General features: G+C 40.0%; 1 protein-coding gene across 1 annotated transcript; it reads left to right on the plus strand.

Moving 5' to 3' along the window:
• Positions 1–97: 97 nt before the first annotated feature.
• On the plus strand, positions 98–14,841 carry grhl1 (grainyhead-like transcription factor 1). The gene is given in 16 exon segments (XM_062440243.1): positions 98–117; positions 2,557–2,734; positions 2,980–3,057; positions 3,626–3,746; positions 3,844–4,079; positions 4,674–4,756; positions 5,087–5,240; positions 5,354–5,465; positions 5,862–5,956; positions 7,683–7,893; positions 9,063–9,193; positions 10,801–10,829; positions 11,004–11,089; positions 13,149–13,234; positions 13,770–13,834; positions 14,576–14,841. Coding segments are annotated over 16 exon segments (1,800 nt in total). The 3' UTR covers positions 14,691–14,841.
• The last annotated feature ends 1,627 nt before the right edge of the window (positions 14,842–16,468 follow it).

The following is a 16,468-nucleotide window of genomic DNA, read 5'->3' on the forward strand; positions in this document are numbered from 1 at the left end:
GCGGCCCTCATCCAGTGTTGGCGGCGGAGTTTTCCACGGTAAAGAAGACGGATCGGATTTTCAGTACCAACTAGAAAGTCCAGTTCGACCGACCGAGATGTCACAGGAGCATGACAGGTAAGTTGTCCTGACTCTCCACTTTTCCCCTGCTCAACAAACAGGTTGAGACTATAAGCTTCGTAATACTGAGTCTAAATACTTATTTGGATTTCTTTTTTACATTGTTTTTGCACTTTTTCTGAGTTGATGACACAGGTGGATTTTAAAAGCCCGCTGAGGTTCACCTGTGACCTGCAGCTGTCGCCTGATATTTTTTAAAGAAATTGCTCTGATATTTGTGCTGACTTTATTTAGGATTGTAATAGCTCGGTTAGTAGTAAGTTTACTCTAAAACTGTCTGCCAAGTGGGAGAATGATTATACTTTCCCATGGTGTAACTCCGCTTATTTCACCTGTCATGTTCAAGCCTGTACAGGTGTATCTCCACCTGTCGTGCGAACAGAGGCGCCTGTTAGAATAAAAAAAAAACTGTCCCGTGATAGTGATGGGCGGTTTAGTGTTTGATTTTGCTTTAAGCTCTAACAGTTATGTGTATAGTCTTAATGATGTTTGTTCAGGAATAAACACGGAGAGCTGTCAGCTAAAGAAAACTGTCTCTGCGGCTGGTTGTTATTTCCATGTAAGAGGTTTGGTTTTAAGTTTCACTGTGCAGGATGTTAATAAAAAATGTGTAATTTTTATGCTGTGAGAGATGCTTAGTTTATATATTCTCTATGGTATTTAAGGGCGACGAGACTTTTGACGGGGGGTGAAACTGTACACCTGTTAGGCGTTGGCCAGACAGACAGTAAGCAAGCACAGGGCTGTATGAGGTTTAAGTGGATTTTACTCACTTTGTTTAATTTGGGGCAAAATAATTAAGAGAACTAAATCCACACATCTTGAAATGTTCTTACAAAATATATTTATATATATTTGTGATGTGTGTGTGTGTGTGTGTGTGTGTGTGTGTGTGGGGGGGGGGGGGGGGGGGTGCTCATGTACATTAAAGTGACAGATGTCTGTGAACTTATGATGAATTACTGACTTTATTTTCAACACCTGACTGTAAATTTCTGTCTGACAACCAAACTTTGTTTTGGATTGCATTTCATTAAGAGTTTTCCGTAAATACTGAATCTTATCAGGTTGAGGTTTATAAATGGCACAATTAGATATAGGATTACTAATTATCACTTTGCACTGACCATTGAGAGGAAAAAGGCTGTATTTGTTGTAGATACTCCAGTTGCAAACTGAGCCAGTCTGTTTTACACTTTGTCATAATTACTTTGTTGTGGCAGAGAACCCACACATGGATTTTGGTGCCAAGATGATTAAACATGTGAGAGTGACGTTTCTAAAGTTTGACAAGGAAGTCTAATGATCTAGATGAGTCTTTAATAGAAAGAACTTGACTGACGGATTTGATCTAGTCATTAGGCCTAACACGCCTGAGTGAATATAAGCTGTGCAAACATTTACTGTAAACTTCAGTGTTGAAATGTTCAATTTGTTCTTACATGTTGAAACAGAGTGCCATATCCTCATTTACGCTTAAATTGAAAGTTTAGCAAGCTGAAATTGACATATAACATAAGAAGCCCCAATTTGTTTTCTCACTGGTCCAATTCAGTCCTGTTTTACAACACAGTGACTCTCAAGGCCTCACGAAGAGGAGGAGAAAGACGTAGGCTGTGACAATTCTTACAATTATTTTTTCAGAAGACATTTGACTCACAAAAACATTAGCACAGAGTTGTTAAAAAACAGGAATGTAGCAGAGTCAAATGCGTCATTTGCGGTCAGCTTCTCAGCCAATAGGAGATCTGCGAAAGAGTCGTCATACAGGACGAGCCAGTAGAGCATCTTTCTCTTAAGACGCCTTGGCCGTTCGATGGCTGAGATTTGTTGCACAATCATTGAAAAGCTTGAACAACTGGTCCGATAAGTCAGATAAAGAACATCTATGTTGTTGATCTCTGTCTTGTAACCTGTTTGTCTGTTTTGAACGAAGCCGTGATTGTAGGTCTTGGCTTAGTGAGCTCTTATCAAGTGGGTTAGGAGTGTCAATCTGCTGAATGCTTGAGGAGATACCATCCGTGGCTCTATATCAACTCTTGACACATGGCCACTCCATACAATAAATCTATCTTACTTAAAATTAACTCACATAAGCTGATATCAGCCTTAAAGGTGCAGTTTGTAGAATTTAGTGGCATCTAGTGAGTACTTTTCTACGGAGGCTACCATGTTGCATCGCCATGTTTCTACAGTAGCCAAGAACGGACAAACCAAACACTGGTTCTAGAGGGTGTTTCACATTTTTCACAAGTTTTGGGGCCATCGTATGTTCTCCTATATGTTTGGAGGGGGGAGGAGTATTTAGACTGGTTGCAAACTGCAACGTCACTGCTAGATGCCACTAAATTCTCCACACTGGCCCTTTAAGAGCTGCTTTAACATCTTAGTAATTTGTTTGTACACAGTAACTTATAAAACGTTCTTCTCTCGCAGCAAGCGTGCAGTCCTGGTTTCAGGCTATGGTGGCCAGCGTCGCTCCTTCACCACAGAGGATGAAGCCTGGAAATCATTTCTGGAGAACCCACTGACAGCAGCCACAAAGGCCATGATGAGCATCAATGGAGACGAGGACAGTGCTGCAGCTCTCGGCCTGCTCTACGACTACTACAAGGTAACAGGAAAATTATCTCCAAACAAAAGTGCTAAACTTTATGTGAGGGGATTAGTTACCAAATCCTAACAGGCTTTACCTATATGATCTTACTTCATAATGACATCCCACCAATACACAACATCTGTGAGGCAGAGCACATGCCATGTAACTGATCTAGCTGTCCGTGTAGACAGTAGGATGACCCGGCTTGTTGGGTATGATGTGGTCAGATGCTGAACGGCTGTGTTTACCCTCCTATACAGGTGCCCAGGGAGAAGAGAACAATAGGCCAGAACAAGCCAGACGTACTGGTCTCTGATGTGGATCCCAACAAAAGGTAAGTAGCAGTCCTCACCTAAAAGCACAGCAGAGGGGAACCACGGCATGGAGGGAATGGAGAGATTGAAGCTCTTTAACATTCTCTCAGTGTTGTGAGCTCCTTTGCATATTTACTCATCTAAGCCTTTTATAAGAGTCATAAATTAACAAAGCTTTCAGATCTTGGAAGAGAATGAACGAATTTAGCTTAAACTGTTTAAATATGTTGAAATGATCTGTAGTACCTGAATCCATGATACATCCACGTACATATCAGTTATCTAAAGTTAATCAATCAATCACTTTATTTGTCCCCCAAGGGCATTTGGTTGTGCAACAATGAAAGGCAAAACACAAGATAAAAAGCAAAAAGCACATGAACACATCACATTGATACAAAGGTTAATGACGATATAACCTTTGTAAATGTTGAGGTATTTAGGATTTGGATCCTGAATATGTTTATGTGCTCATGTCACCTTTTCCTCTTGGAGTATCTCAGAGAGACGATAGAGTCCAAAAGAGCTTTTTTGGATAATGTCATATGTCAAATTGCTCCTCTGTGGTTTTGGTTGCAGACACCAGCTTCAGGCAGGACACTCTCTAGCTCCTCTCCAGGAAGCCGGTATGGAGAACAGGATCCAGGTCCTCAAGGGGCCCTTCAATATTCTTCAGCTGGCCCAGGACAAGAGGGCCCAATTCGCTTCACCAGGTCTGTTCACATTCAATCACGTAAACTGATAAGAGATTTTAAAAAATAATAACAGAAAACCTGATCGTCTGATTTTGTCCCTGTTTTTGTTTTTCAGACACGACCGTCACAGTTTCCATTGCCACCCTGCCAAACTACACCCCCATCAAGACAGAGGTGCCCACCCACGGCTTCTCAGTGACCGTGCCAAACAACTGCGCTGAAACTGACAGTCATGTGAATGTCTTTGACCGGCAGCTCACCCACAACTCGGTCCAGTTCAGCCCCAGCACCCAGTCCCGAACGCCCCCCGACTCCACCTTCACAGAGAGTTATAAGGACGGTTCCCAGGAGGTGAGTGTTTCGATCCAATACCCCCTATTTCTAAATCCTGCTAATGCTCTCCCACACCACCACCCTTCTTCTCCTCCTCTCCTTCTCTTTCCTCTCAGATCTCTCCCATTAGACAATAGGATATTCACCTGATCCCATGAAGCCAGCGGTGGGCTCAGCCTTCCCTGGTTTTATTTGAACATGCCAAAATAGCGGCCAGTGTGTTATTATGCCATTGTCTCACCAACACAATAAAGTGCTGTACTTTTCTCCTACAATAGCCAAAGCTCTTTCTCTCTCCTCTTTCTCTTTTTAACCTGGAGGGGAATTACCTCAGAAAAGAGTAACCCAACAAAACCCCTGTACAGGAGCGGGAGAAGGGGAGGGAAGACCCATTTGAACTAAAAGAAATGAGGATGAAGGGGAAGAATGATATAATAAAACTGTGATAAGAAGAAGAGGAAAGAGAGACAGTAAATCCCTGAGGGGCATTACAACAAAATACTGATTATTCCTTTGATTATTTATGGAGTAAATCATTTAAAATCAAAGAAGCTGTTTAATATCTTACATCTCCCTCTGTTTTTCTCTCTCTGTCTTCTTTGTGTGGTGCAGGTGTTTGCCTTCCCAGGGGATCTCCAGTTACGTATGGCCTCCATGGCACCTGAGGACTACACTCATTTTGACACCATGTCGGGGTAAGTCATGCTGCCGCCGGCCCACCGCAAGACTTCCACCTCCATTCAGCCCTGACACAACACTTGCAGAATGGCCTCATTCATGGCAGTCTCAGGGGAGAGACAGCAGAGTCTGCACACGTTATCTGGCCCCCGCTCTGACACCACACTGATTTTAGGTCACGATTAGACTGCAGCGGCCAAATGAATGGCACTTTTACTGCATTGTTTTACTTTCTCTTGAATTAATATTCCATTTTTTGAATTATATAATTGCAGAATTATCCAGTTCTACAGAAAATAAATTCTGCTTTTTTTTTCTTGATGTTTATTTGAATCGCTGTATTTCAGAGGTAATTTCGAGTACACCCTTGAAGCGTCCAAGTCTCTGCGTCAGAAGACAGGTGATGGGACGATGACGTACCTCAACAAGGGCCAGTTTTACCCAATCACACTCAGGGAGATTGACAACAAAGGCATGCAGCAACCCATCACCAAAGTCAGGGTAAGAAATTTAGAACACTTATACGAATAGTCAGAATTATTGATAATGAAAAAACAGAATTAGATAAAATGATGCATGTTTACAATTGTCATTCTGTGTTATTCCATTGCCAGAGTGTAGTGATGGTGGTGTTTGGAGAGGAGAAGTGCAGAGATGATCAGCTGAAACACTGGAAGTACTGGCACTCCAGACAGCACACTGCCAAGCAGAGGTGTCTTGACATTGGTAAGAACATAAGTGATTCAATTAAATAAAAATATTTGGTAGAACAAGAGTGAAAGATTACCGTTTTAAACTGAAGTATAATATCTCAAACATGTCAGGTACAATTTTTATGGGTGTAATGATCCAATGATTCATCGTTAAACACTGATTGGCTGACAGCTGAGGCATTAAGACCGATTAATCCTTGTGTGTCTGTACAGTTGAGTGGCTGCTTTAAAGGGCAGCTTAGTGGTGGCTGACAGGAAAAGGTGTGTTGTTTTGGTTTTGACAGGTTCACTTTGGCTGACGAGATTAAATCTGCAGTCTTTAAAACCTCAAAAGGTCACACAGTCACTTAGTAAATAACAATAACCTGGTGTTGATGTGTTTATGATTGAAGTTTGTCTGCTGTTACAGCTGATTACAAGGAGAGCTTCAACACCATTGGCAACATCGAGGAGATTTCCTACAACGCCATATCCTTCACCTGGGACACCAACGAGGAGGCTAAAGTAAGATGATAAAATAAACGTCTGCACACACATCCACACTTTTTCCTCTTCAATTGTGGTGTTTGCCTCATAAGATCACTGGCTTCTCTCTTGAATGTTTCACGAGTTACACTCATAAGCCAGCTTCTCCTCTTTTTTAAGGTCTTGAGTGATTTTTGCAAACTAGAAATAAGGTCTCAGGTGCTGACACCCCTTTGTTGACCACTTCATTCATTGTGATCATCCAAAACAGTCATCAGGGAAAACGGGGGCTTAAACAGAAGGACGAAGATGTTGTCAATCTGTTGCCCCCTCCACATGTGTGTTTGGTCTTGTTGCGCAGCGACAAGGAGGTGCGTGCACTCGAGTTTTCCTGCACTCACCTGCACACACACATTCTTGACTGGTCCAACCTGCCTGTCACCCCTATTGTGATGCTGCTTGTTTAGGTATTTCTGCACACCTGACAGAAACAACAAAGAGTGCAGGAATGAGGAAACTCAGCAGGGGGGCACGAGGACCAGACTGAACGGTTCTTCAGTCCAGCCTGTTGAAATCCTGTTCAACTGGTAGGAGTGGCGACACAGAGAAGGAGCGAATTTCCTCTCCTCTCTTGAGTTGGCTTCCTCTTAAGTGTGTTGTTGGAAGACGGCTGAGTGGCTCTCAAACAGACAAAGAGACAACACGGCGCTGCAGCTCATCTCAAACATCTTGCAATATTTCTTTGTAGGCTTCTTAATATAAATACAGTCATATACACAAACCTTCCTCTCCTTCTCTGACACACCATACCAGGATGTGGGTCTAACTGTCTCATGACTTGAGGCGTGTGTCCATAGGATGTTCATCCTAGTGTGTGCTCATTACATCACTCAGTGTGTGTGTGTTTTTGTAAGCACCGCCACGCCAGGTAATTTGAGCCTCTCATCAGCTTGACAGATGAAGGTGTGTGTGTGTGTGTCTTGCCCCCGGGACAATTCCCCTGCAGCATGTATTTGCGAAGGACAGCCTCTCCCTAATGTTAACCTGCTCTGGGTCTATACACAGAAGTGTATATTTTTTAAACATCTTTTTGTGAGAATGATTTTTGTTTATGTAGGTTGTTAGTTTTATTTTGTGTTTTTACCATGTAGCTGCTATAAATGAAAATGTCCATTTAGGAGAGTTAAACTTGACTTCTTGAACAAGGCTAGAATATTATTGTAGTTTGTAAATGTACTGCTTAAATGCACAAATTAATTGACAAAGGTACATTTATTTTTTTTTTTTTTTAATTAACCGTGTTCATCTGCAGTGTACCTTTTTGAATCTTTTCTGCTGGGTGTTTTCTATCGGTCTGTTATGATATTGTGTTTTGTTTACACAATGATGTCAACCTGTTTTCAATACAAGCACCAAGAAGACAAGGGAGCATCTCTACTGTAGAAAATAAAATGAGCATGTGATCACTAGAGTTGACCAATAGAGGTCAGCAAAGAACACTCGAAGCAGCCCAATGTGTGAACAATGAGGCGTCCGCTGCAGAAAGGCAGCTATGAGTGAATCACAGTGATGCTGCTTAGAAAACTTTATGATTTAAAGTCAGCTGTCATATATTTAAGTATCTCTAAAAGTTGCTGTTGTTTTGGTTTTTTTTACAAACAAAACTTGAAGGTGTTTCAATTTGTCACTTTGTTGCTTTAAACTCCAGTCTCCTCTAGTCCTCTAATTGGTCCTGTTTTTTCCCCATGTCCTGTCACCACTACAGATCTTCATCTCGGTCAACTGTCTGAGCACAGACTTCTCCTCTCAGAAGGGTGTGAAGGGCCTTCCCCTCAACCTGCAGATCGACACCTACAGCTATAACAACCGTAGCAACAAGCCCATCCATCGCGCCTACTGCCAGATCAAAGTCTTCTGTGACAAGGGGGCTGAGAGGAAGATCCGAGATGAGGAGAGGAAACAGTCCCGTCGGAAAGGGAAGGTGCCCGAGCACAACACCGGCCTGTCCTGTGAGTCACTCAGGAGTTGTAAATAATATAATATGAACAAGCAGTCTGTTTTTTTTATCCTCCCTAACTAAACCCTACCCATTCAGGAGTATATCAGGTGCATTTTCACAGTGCAATGATTCCAAAAAAGCCCTCCCAATAAACAAACAAAAAATATATATATTAGTGATAGCATCCATCACACTTCATGTAAGATTAAAACAAAAAAAAACCATTCAATTTGAAAAGTTCAGACATCATTGCCTGCATTCACCTTAACCCCCAAAATGTCTTAAAGCTGCACTATTCAATATTTCTATGTGAATCAAAGGTTAACCCTTTATCAAGCTAATAAATATATTTGGTAACTTCCATAAACATCTAAAATAGCTTCCCCAATCCTCTCTGTGAGGTTGTAGAACCATGTGGATTTTCTATATAGACTTTTTGTAAAATATTTTACCCTATACTGGTGAGGAACCATATATGGTAACTTCATTAACCTTGATTTGCAACATAAGACATAAGAATGAAAAATGTTGAAAAAGTCACAAAAGCAAAAAAAGTTATATAATATCCCCCAATAACTCTCTAGGGTTGAAATTTTGAATTTACAAATATAGTGCCCTATAAATAGTTAAATGTGTAATGGAAAAGAAAAAATATTATAATCTAATTTTACAGTCTGTCTCATCTTTATAAAGGGTTTAAGTGTCTGTTTGTTGTTTGTTTTTGCGGCCCAAAACTTTCCTGTTTGATTCACTTTTACCACTCTTGCGAATGTCAGCCTTGTTTCAAGCCAGAGCAGAAGCTGATTTCAGCTATAAAACACTTACTGGCAGACAGACCAAGTGAGTGACTTGCTGGTGCAGCATTTAAGCTGAAGAAAGAAGTTAATGGCTAACTCAGCTGAAGAAAAATGAATATTGCGCTTACATTCAGAAAAATGACTTTAAATAAATGCTAATGTTGTTCTATGTCTGCAGGATTTGAGCATAGCTGTTTGCTGACCTATTACCTACAACAGTTTTATGGGAATATACTGTGTCAGTATTGAATTTACAGCTTGTTGTGCTGCCCCCCAGTGGCCAAAAAATGTACACACTTAATGCACTCTTATTAAACTGCACCCTGTTGTGTGTGTTTTTTTCCGCTCCCAGTTGTGGATGTCAAAGTCCCTATGCTCCAGAAACGCAACGATGTGACCATCTTCAAGATGATGACTGACATGGAGACCCAGCCTGTCCTTTTCATACCCGACGTTCACTTCTCTACATTCCAGCGTCATGTAAGTGCCACTTCACAGACACAAAGTTTGAATTTCAGCAGTTTTGTTTTTCTTTAATGGCATGTCTGACCATAAACATGGTTTTAGCTGTGTTGATGCACCTCTTGTGACACATCTTAGGTGGTAACAGTTTGTTTTTCTCCAGCCTCCACCCACTCATCAGCACTTGGCAGGGTCGAGGTGACCTGCTTGCTTGTTACTTGGCAGAAATAAAGAGTTCTGGTTTGGAGCTCTGATAGGCATCACAGATACTGATGGCGGCATTTCAGATGCTTAGTCACAGGATGAATAATTTACCACTGACTCAAAACAAACTAATAAATCCACACCAGTGTTTGTATGCTTAGAGCAAAGGAAAGATGTTATGTTAATGATGTGTTGATGCTAAAAGTGGCAGAGTAGAGATGGATAGATACATATATATGTGAATAAGTACTAAAAGATTAGCAGTTTATCAGGTATTTATCAGTGTTAACCCGCAGCAGCTGTCTTCTATGCGGCTGGACTCTGAGCTCTGCTTCTTACAGCTGTGTGTGCAACTGGCATGCACTCATATTAGATTTTTGGTTCATAAGGCTTTTTTTTCCTGTTATCTGTGAACAGACATATATGATGAGTTGCTTTATGTATGTGGAAGATCACTGTGGAGGGAGACTGATTTACACCCATTAGAAATTTGAGCATTGGTGAACTTTGAGCGACCCCTGCTGGTCACACTTTGAGCAGTCCAACCAAAAAACAAAAAGTTTTCTCTCATTCTTCCTCTCATACTCTCACTAAGTTTACTTAGTAAGCAGCAGGGCAGAGAGGCAGGGAAATGAGGTTATTTTTGGTGTTGCCAGTGACATTGAACCTGACTAAACCCTCCGTGGCCCTGCTATCAGTTTCTGATAAACTCTGGGATTACTGAGTTCCCGCTCAGAATAGAATTCTATTAACAGCAACGCCTGCAATCAATACAGTCGAATGGCAAAAGGAGCAGAAAAAGTGCAGCTTTCCAAAAATCAAAAATCCAATTTTATTGACTGACCTCCTGCATTTTTAACAATAATTAATAGTTTGTAGAGGACTTGTGCGCTCTGTGGTTTACTGACTACAGTCCCTAAATTTTTTTTTAAAAATTAAAAAAAAAAGGAGCATCCAAGAAAAATAACAGAATTATTGATAAGTCCTATAAATGATGCACTTTGATCACTGTTTCTCATGCTTTAACTGTACAAGCTTTGCTCCACATATAGCTGTACAGTTGAGAAGCGGGTTGGGATCAGTTCTCAGTGGTAAATGCAGAATAAATGGGTCAACATGCAGCACTTATAGGAAACCTTTTGGACTCAGCTGTTGACATTGCTTTCAAACTGTTGCCTGATGGAGCTGCTTTACACGCAGTGCTAGAAATGCAGCAGTTGCAAATTAGTTCATTTTTAAACATGAATTGATTTAGATTTTATTTTAAGGAGAGTTAAAATCCTATTTAAGTACAGTTGGATACAGGGATACTTGGACCACTATGGCTGATATTTTTAGTTTATCAAGTTAATCTCAGATATACGGTTGTTTGTTTGTTTGTTACTTTTATGTTAATATCTGTCTTTCTGTTTCTCTTGCAGCCTTTCCCAGCAGAAGATGGAGAGGAGAAGTGAGTTCATGGAAGCCCAGATTACACATTTCCTCTTTTCACATGTGCCCTTTTGCAGCTTCCCAGTAAAAGGCTACATACATTGTTTCTAGGAAAAAACGTGTGTTTTATAGCCTGTTAGCTGGTTGTTAAACAGTGTTTAAGCAGCCATTTGTGTATCTTTGTCCACTGCAGCTCGGGTATGAAGAGATTACCCTTCAATGATGAAGAGTTTGGTTCTCCCCCCAACAAGATGCAGAGAGTGGATGAGCCAAAGAAAGGTACGACGTGTGAGTGTGTGTGTGTTGCTGTAGTGCAATGCTTTCGACTGTTCACATGCTGATCAGGGGTCTTGCAGTGATGTGCTTCTCTGGGGCTAAATCAGCTGTAAAAGAGAATGCACATGTTTGCTGTGGTTGGCCCCTGAAGGCCCCCCACCCCCCCCACCCCCACACATACTCCCTGGGCCATGTGATTATTCCATGTCTTTCAAAACATACACACGTGCGCCAAGGCCTCACTGACCCAACAAAATACCTCTGATCACTACGTGCACACACACATACAAACAAGCCAGTGCCCTTTACCCTAGATCCTATTCATAGGCATACAACTGGCTGTTACTATATACATGCTTTTAAGAACTGTGGAGGAAAGTGTCAAACAGTTAGGTATTATCTGGATTATTAAAAAACCTGTTTCATATAGATTCTGCTTGTGTACACCTGTGTGTTTCTAGTCAATAACAAAAGTCAGATTAGCTCCAATAAGATATTCACTGCTGATTTTACTCTACAATCAAAAGAATCTCTGTTGAATCTGATCAGATACCAAACCAATCAGCACTACTTTGAGTGTTTAAATCAGCGAGTCTAAATAAGACGTCATCAGATAGTTAAATTGGTCATTGGTGTATACTCTTTCTGATTTTTCTTTAATGTTTGCTTATTTTGTGAAATAATGGATACTTTCACTTCTTCAGGCCCCTAAAAATCCCTCCTTGGGATGAGATAACAACTCTTGTCCACACTAAGGCCAAAACCCAAGATGAGAATGTGTTTATACTGTAAACCGGTTTCTGATTCTGAATCTGAATCTGAGAGATCACTAGTAGACATTACTTTATTTTAAGGCGTCACAAGTCCAAAAATTCAAAAAGGTTGGGACCCACTGCTTTAAGTAACTTGACAAATCTAGACTCCACAGGAACTAATTAAAAGTAGTTGTAGAGGATATAAAATGAAGCATCATTTAGAAACTCAATTTCTCCCATCAAATGTACTCATCAATCAAACTAAATTAACCTGAAAGGTTTAGGGGTTAGTTTTAAAACTGTTCCACAACAGCTGTCAAGTTTTTCCAGTTTGAAAATTGGCAATGGTTTGTCCAGTCAGCTGAGAGAAAGGTTGTTATGTCAGAGTCTGAATGAAAGAGAAAGGAGAAAACTGTCAATCATGTGCTGCTCAGCCTTCTCAACATGAGGTCTGTTTCCAGCAAAGTTATGCGTGGCAGCTCTAGATCATAATGACCGAAACAAATCTGTGACTGGGGCATAGAGCAGCAGTATGAAGCCAAATGCCTTAACACAGTCACCTACATTACTTTTATTTGCATTTTATTTGTTTTTGACTCAAACTTGCAAAAACATCATTGTATCTTTAAATAGAGGCCTACTTGGAAACAGATTTCTGTCATTTAGAGGCCACAAATATCACAAGTTCCTGCGGCAGGTTTGGAAAACAATATGAGAAAATCTGTTTAGAGTGTGATCTATTTTTAGGAGACTCTGTGTAGTGAATGAGAGGTCTGTTTGTTTGTGTGTGTCTGTCTCTTTACACAATGCATGTGCTGTCTGGATGTGCTTGTCTGGGCCTTGTACTACCCCCCTTGTAATTTAAGATTTATTCAGCAGGGATAGTACACATCAATCAACATTTTAGTTCACACTTTAATGTACAGGTTTCAGTGTTAGCCAAGAGGCTAGTTTACATCTGTAGTGCCCGGGCAGGTCAACAACATAAATGTTTACAACATTATGTTTGGATCAGTGCCCAAGCAGTCTGGAGCATCAAGTTAAAGTGGCCTGCAGTGATATGTATCTATGAATGTATTAATGGATTAAACATATATGTTGAGCTTCACCACTTAGAAATCAAGACACAGATACAATGAGACACAAATCCACAAACTGCAGTCAAGCTGTTTAGCCTGACAAAAATAAACACTTTACACCTGCTAGTGATTTTTGTCTGAGGTTGGATTTGTGTTTATGTCCAATCCATGAACATACTTGCTTTGCTGTGCTCACCCACTACTTCTTCCTTCTTTTCTCCCAAACAGTCCTGCTGTACGTGCGCAAAGAGACAGAGGAGGTGTTTGATGCCGTCATGCTGAAGAATCCCACACTCAAAGGCCTGGTGGAAGCTGTAAGTTGTCCTCACTTCATTGTGCGGTTGTTAAGCGTTCTGTTCAATCATTAACAGTGGCACAGCACACAGCTGTAAATGAGCGGTGACATGACATTGACCTGGTGCTCCAGTGTCCTGAGTATGAGAGAAGGATGAAAATAATGGACAGGGAGAATAAAAACAGGCAGTTTATTGTGGATGATAAAATCAGGCGAGGGTACAAAAGGGGCTAATGGAAGGGAATGAGAAGAGAAAAGTTGTGAAAAGAGGAGGTGGGGGTGTACTGGGAGAGAGGAGAACAGTCTAAAAGGGAAATGGAAACAAAGAAAGAGGCAGGTATGACTTTAGGGGTTGGTGAGTTTGAAAAGATAGGAGTTCAAGGGTCAAGTACAGTAGTTGTTTAGAACCGAATAAGGAGCTGATAAACTAAAGCAGGTGGACCAGGTGGACCTCTAAGGCTGAACAACAGACTCTTTTGTCTTTGTGTACGATGTGTGTTGAAGTATATTCCTTTCAAGAATTTAGTACTAACTTCCAGTTTTCTTTCAATCAGATTTCCGAGAAGTATGAATTGCCTTTGGACAAGGTTGGAAAGGTCTATAAGAAATGCAAGAAAGGGTGAGTATCAGCCATTAACACACTGCTGTATGCCTGAAACATTTGAAGGACAAAAAAAACAACCCCAAAAAAACTGACATAATTTAAATAATAAGTTTACTGTCATATCAGGATTTGCTCTCCTTCAGCAGGATTTTCCTCCAGGGTTTGTTCAAACTGTTTTATCTTCAAGATGCAAATTAATCTGCAGCCTAATTTCTTCAAAATGAGGGTGTCAATCAAACCCATACTCATGATTGGCTGATCTGTGTCACTTTCACTGTTACAAGAAGGTCAAACACATTGTGCAATACAATCACCACCAAAGAAGAACAAAGTGAACATTCAAACATATTTCTAAAAGGTCTGTAGTTGGTAATTTGCAAGGTAATTGAGTACAAGCAATCAATCTGGCTGCTTTAATACACATCAGCCAATTATGAGCTGCAGAGAGATCCATACAGGCTTGATTGGCATCACCATAATTTGGATATTTATTGCAAATTAAATTGTGTGATGATTGCATTTGCATATAGAAGGTAAAGTCACATGGATAATTAAATCTTATGAAAGTGAATTTATTTTTACACCCATACATACGATAGACTGATTTTTCAGTTTATTTGTGCATCCATTCATTTGTCAATTTATTTCCTAATAAGTCAGGATTTGTCCTTTAGGCTCTGCTTATTGTATTAAATGTGCGAGTTCTGTAGTATGAGGTAAACAACAACACTTACACTCATATCTGTCCTGTAACAGGATTCTGGTCCACATGGACGACAACATCATCAAACACTACTCTAACGAAGACACCTTCCAGATCTCCATGGAGATGCTTGGTGGCATGTACAAACTCACCCTCACTGAAATCTGATTGGACAGGGGCATGTGACCTCACCCAGAACAGAGGGATGGAGGATGAATGAAATGGAGCCGTCAGGAGTAGTGGTTTACATGTTATGCTATCTTAAATCATGTTGTCTCTATGCTGTAACAAACAGAAAATTCCCACAAGAGGTATTTAAAAAGCCATAGCTCTTAATAAACCACAATGCTGATTAAAGATTAAGTTATACATTCTGATTAAATTTAAAACCTTTTTGTGCATAAGAATCAACAAGTGATGACCGGTTTGGTTTTTATGACACTTTAATTTTGTATTCAGTGAGTCGCGCCTCAAACATTAGTGCCTGATTTTGTAGGAAAAAAAAGTCTTAAAATGTGCAAAACATTTGTGGTGCTGCTATACCTCATGCTATGCAAGCAGCAGTGTTTCTCATATATTTGAATAGTATGAGGAGAAACGGCTTGTCTTTTACTTAAGCCATAGCACTGATTTTTACAATATGTAAAGTTGGGTATTTAGCGCACAAAATGAAGACAGCTAATTGTTGTTACTGGGGCCCCTTTGGTTCAGTGTATTAATACTAAACAACATGGCAGTATTTAGTGTGTAAAATTGTCTTCACCATCATACAGTTAGGATAGCAGTGTGTCAATGTTTGTTGTATTGTTTAGCGTTGAGGTTACATGTTTGTGAATGAAATGGCTTAAAAGATATTTTTTCCTTATAGATCAATTTAAATAATGGCCTCTTTGTAAGTATTAAATAGGAAGTAAAGATAATGATAGCAATGCTAAAACATAACTACCCTTCTCCTCAGTAGAGTAGTTTTCTTAATGTGGATGAAAAAGGTCAATGAATGCCCAGCACAGTCCAAACAGACTGTCTTGGAAGTGCAATATGATATTCAGGTTCAGACACATTCAGAGAAAAATGTCCTCTGTTGCCACAGCTACAGTGTATAATACACATTCACTGATAAACCAGATTTTTAAATGAAAATATTGTTGTATATATCCACTGAAAAAACATGCTAAAAGGATCTATATGATCCATCCTTTTGTATCTCAGTACTTATTGTGTATATATTTATTAAGAGAATGGATGTGGGTCATCGTTTTGTTTTGTTTTTCTACAATATATATCCAAATTTCTATTATTCCTAATAATATAATGTTTTTTTCTCCTTTTTATATGAAGTTATTCTACATGTCAAGGGACAAAAAGTTAACATATTTTTAATTGATGTTTTGTGTTCTTTTTTGTAAAGGTTTTGATGCACAAAGTGCCCAATAAAAGCTCTTTAACAGCTGTCCTGCTCGTCTCATGATTCTTGTTTTCCTGATGTTCCCCTATACTATTTTATTCCTTTTCAGACATACATTTTAAGAACTTTCCATCTTACACTAGCAGATATTAACTGTGCCTGTGCCAGTGTTCTCTGTGTCTGTCCACAGGAGCAGATGTCTGGGCATCAACCCTAACCCTGTGGCCAGGAAACAGGCATGACAGGGCAACCTGCTGCCGAGAAGCTGCACTGTCGGAAACCTGGCCATAAATTCCTACATGCACCTTTTGATACAAATTGCATTTCATTTTTTTCATGGTCCATAATTAGATTAGATACATTTTTTAAGGGATGTTCAACATTCATGGTGCCTGGAAGATTAATCCTAATCATTTTGATGAACAGTGACATTTCATTTAGCATCATCATTAGGTCAAGTTTTAACTTGTTAACTTATATAACCTTCCCATCAGCCTCAGACTTAGCTGTGCTAATTTTAACATGCTAACATGGTGAACAT

This window comes from Scomber scombrus, chromosome 19, assembly GCF_963691925.1.
Source record: "Scomber scombrus chromosome 19, fScoSco1.1, whole genome shotgun sequence".
NCBI classification, from domain to species: domain Eukaryota; kingdom Metazoa; phylum Chordata; class Actinopteri; order Scombriformes; family Scombridae; genus Scomber; species Scomber scombrus.